This window comes from Mauremys mutica, chromosome 1 (assembly GCF_020497125.1).
Source record: "Mauremys mutica isolate MM-2020 ecotype Southern chromosome 1, ASM2049712v1, whole genome shotgun sequence".
Lineage (NCBI taxonomy): Eukaryota > Metazoa > Chordata > Testudines > Geoemydidae > Mauremys > Mauremys mutica.
In genome coordinates this window covers 360,919,296-360,922,230 of record NC_059072.1, presented here as the reverse complement: position 1 = coordinate 360,922,230, position 2,935 = coordinate 360,919,296, and the positions used below count along the sequence as shown (strand labels likewise).

Here is a 2,935-nt window from a genome sequence, read left to right as displayed (position 1 = left end):
GGCTCTTTATGGGTGAATATCTCAACAATCCACCGGGTCTCCACAAACACAATCACTTTGTAAATGCTGCTGCCTGCCTTGGCCTCCCTCCCACAGTGTCCAGTCCTCCCTCACCAGCCTTAGACCATGTCTGAACCTGTCTACAAGTGGAGATCAGTAACTCATGTCATCTCGGATGTAAGGGTCCAGGATGCAATAGGTGGCCCATTTTATTTGTCTCTCATGTCACTAGAGCCAGGTGGTGAACTGACCCTTCACTTGATGAACACCCTGATTATCCTCTCACGAAGGTGTTTGCTTTTCACGCTGTACACAATTGGGTTCATCAGCGGTGGGAGAAGCAAGGAGATGTAGCCCAGGAGAATCTGAAGTAACGGTAAAGAGCCCTTCCCAAATCTGTGTATCACAGACAAGCTGATCTCTGGTGTGTAGAAGAGCAGGACGACACAGAGGTGGGAGACGCAGGTGTTCAGGGCCCTCAGACACTCCTTGTGCGATGCGATGCTCAGCACCATTTTGAGGATCATCACATAAGAGAGGAAGATGAGCAGCGAGTCCAACCCCATTGTTAAGAGTTTAGTAAACAATCCATAGATGCTGTTGATTCTGATATCTGAACAAGCCATGTTCATGACCTCCTGGTGCAGGCAGTAGGAATGGGAAAGAACATTGCCTTTACAGTATTGGAACCGTTTCAGGAGAAAGGGAAGTGGAAGTATTACGACCATCGCTCTTATCACAGCCACCAATCCCATCTTGGCTATTCTCGGCAGGGTTAAGATGGCAGCATATCTCAAAGGGTTATGGATCGCAATGAAGCGGTCAAGGGCCATCAACAACAGCACAGAGGATTCAATGCACTGAAGCAAGTGGATGAAGAAGAGCTGGGCTAAACATGCATTGAGGCTGATATGCCTAGAGTTAAGCAAGTATATGCCCAGTATCGTCGGAATGGTTGTTATCGATATGCCAAGGTCTGTGATGGCCAACATGGAAAGGAAAATGTACATGGGCTCATGCAGGCTTGGATCTGTTTTTATAATGAACAGAATGACTGAATTTCCTACTATTGAAATAACATAAATGAAGCAGAATGGGACAGAAATCCAGAGATGTGCGTCTCCATGGCCCGGTAGCCTGGTGAGAAGGAATATTACAGAATTTAATTTGGTGTTATTGACATCTGACATAATGTACTGGGCAGGTCTGAGGAGTTCTTAAATGTCCTTCCTAAAGGAAAAATAAAAGGTGATTGGATGATATTTAGGAAGAAATCATTCTGCTTTCATTGCAGCTCTACAGTCTGCCAGAGCTCAAAATAAGCAAAAATATACTGTTGGATTTACATGGTTCTGATTAGTAAGGCTGGATCAGACTTGTAGTCCATCTACCCCAATAACCAGTGTCCATGGTTAGATGATTCGGAGGAGGTGGAAGAAGCCCTGAAATAGGCTGCTATGAGTTAACGTGCTCCCAGGGAGTTTCCCGCTGACACCCACTAGTTAGACATATTTTGTAGTGTAAATCAGAAAGGTTTAGAACCCCATCAAAACTGGTTGTGAATTCCACAGCCTACTTGAGCACTTTATGATTTTACCATTGTGACCTTAGAACATAAAAACATAGGGACAGCCATAGTGGGTGAGACGAAAGGTCCATCTAGGCCAGTATCTTGTCTTCAACAGTGGCTTATGCCAGGTCCCCAGAAGGAATAAACAGAACAGGGAATCATCAAGTGATCCATCGTCCATTAATTTATGTAGTGCTCTTTTGAACTCTGTTATACCCTTCACACACACACCCTTTCTGGCCCTGCAATTCTGAGTGTAGCCCCTTGTATCATGACATGTATGTAAACACATGGCAAGTGCATGGTGAAAACGGTCATTGTATTTATCTGTCCTGCACTGAAGCTATTTATAAATGCATGTTATTGCTTTATTTTATATCCTTTTTTAATTTTCTCCTCTACTGAGAGTCCAAATTGTGCTTTTGCCTATTTGCAACACAAGGGATACATTGTTAGGAGAAGTTCTAAATTGAATAACAATGATATCTATAGCCACACGCCAGACTTTCATGTGTAAATTCAATCAGAACCAGGCTCTATTAACTCTCCCTTACTCTGGCCCCCAAGAATCAATCCAAGAGAAGCTGAAGCGCTTTGCCTGGCCAATGTTGACTGAATCTAGAGAGTTTGGTCAGCCTACAGGCGGCTCTTCATCCTCACAGGACCTGCATCCTCTCCCCATGCAAGGGTTTGTGGTTATCTGGCCCGAGATGATGGGCATAAGTTACATACAAACACAATTACACTCCCCTTTGCTGCTGAAAAAAAACAGATGAGTGGTTCTGTTCCATTGTGACTTTGAAATTGCTTTTGCCGATTAAATTTCCAGGACCAAATAAACCTGAGGTGATTTGGAAACTAGTAACTCAGCCTCTGACAGGCTTGGGCCCAGAGAACATGGCACCTCTAGAAAGGAAACCCTGGAGAAATCCTGATTTGGGGCATCAGCGTTTTAAGACTCTGAGCTCTCTTTGAATGTCAGGTTTCTCTGTAGCTTGAAGAGCCCACTGTGGAGCTTGAGCAGATGTAAGGGAGGAGTTCCCAAGCTACTCAATGCTGCCTGCCCTTCAGCCCCATCACTGAGTCACCCCAACAGCCCAGCTGAGTCCTCTGCTGCTGCTCAGAGCATCGACACATGTAAACAGCGTGCAGCCTTTTCACTTCAAGTTTGCACTTGAAAAATAGTGAAACCTGCCAACGTACCCAATTCCTGCTAGAAGGGGAGCTGCTGACACCTGAGATCTTCACCCTAAAGGACAAGGAGTCATCAGAGAGGTTGCACAGGCAGCAGACAGTATCTGTTCAGATAGGAGGCAACTGTCTATATAAAGCATGCCTGCATGTTCCCTTGGGGGCCACTTGGCC

General features: G+C 45.2%; 1 protein-coding gene across 1 annotated transcript; it reads right to left on the bottom strand.

The window, feature by feature from the left end:
- Positions 1-254: 254 nt before the first annotated feature.
- On the bottom strand, positions 255-1,190 carry LOC123362227 (olfactory receptor 51G2-like). The gene has a single exon (XM_045002626.1). The coding sequence runs from the start codon at positions 1,188-1,190 to the stop codon at positions 255-257; it is 936 nt and encodes a 311-aa protein (XP_044858561.1).
- Positions 1,191-2,935: the final 1,745 nt, after the last annotated feature.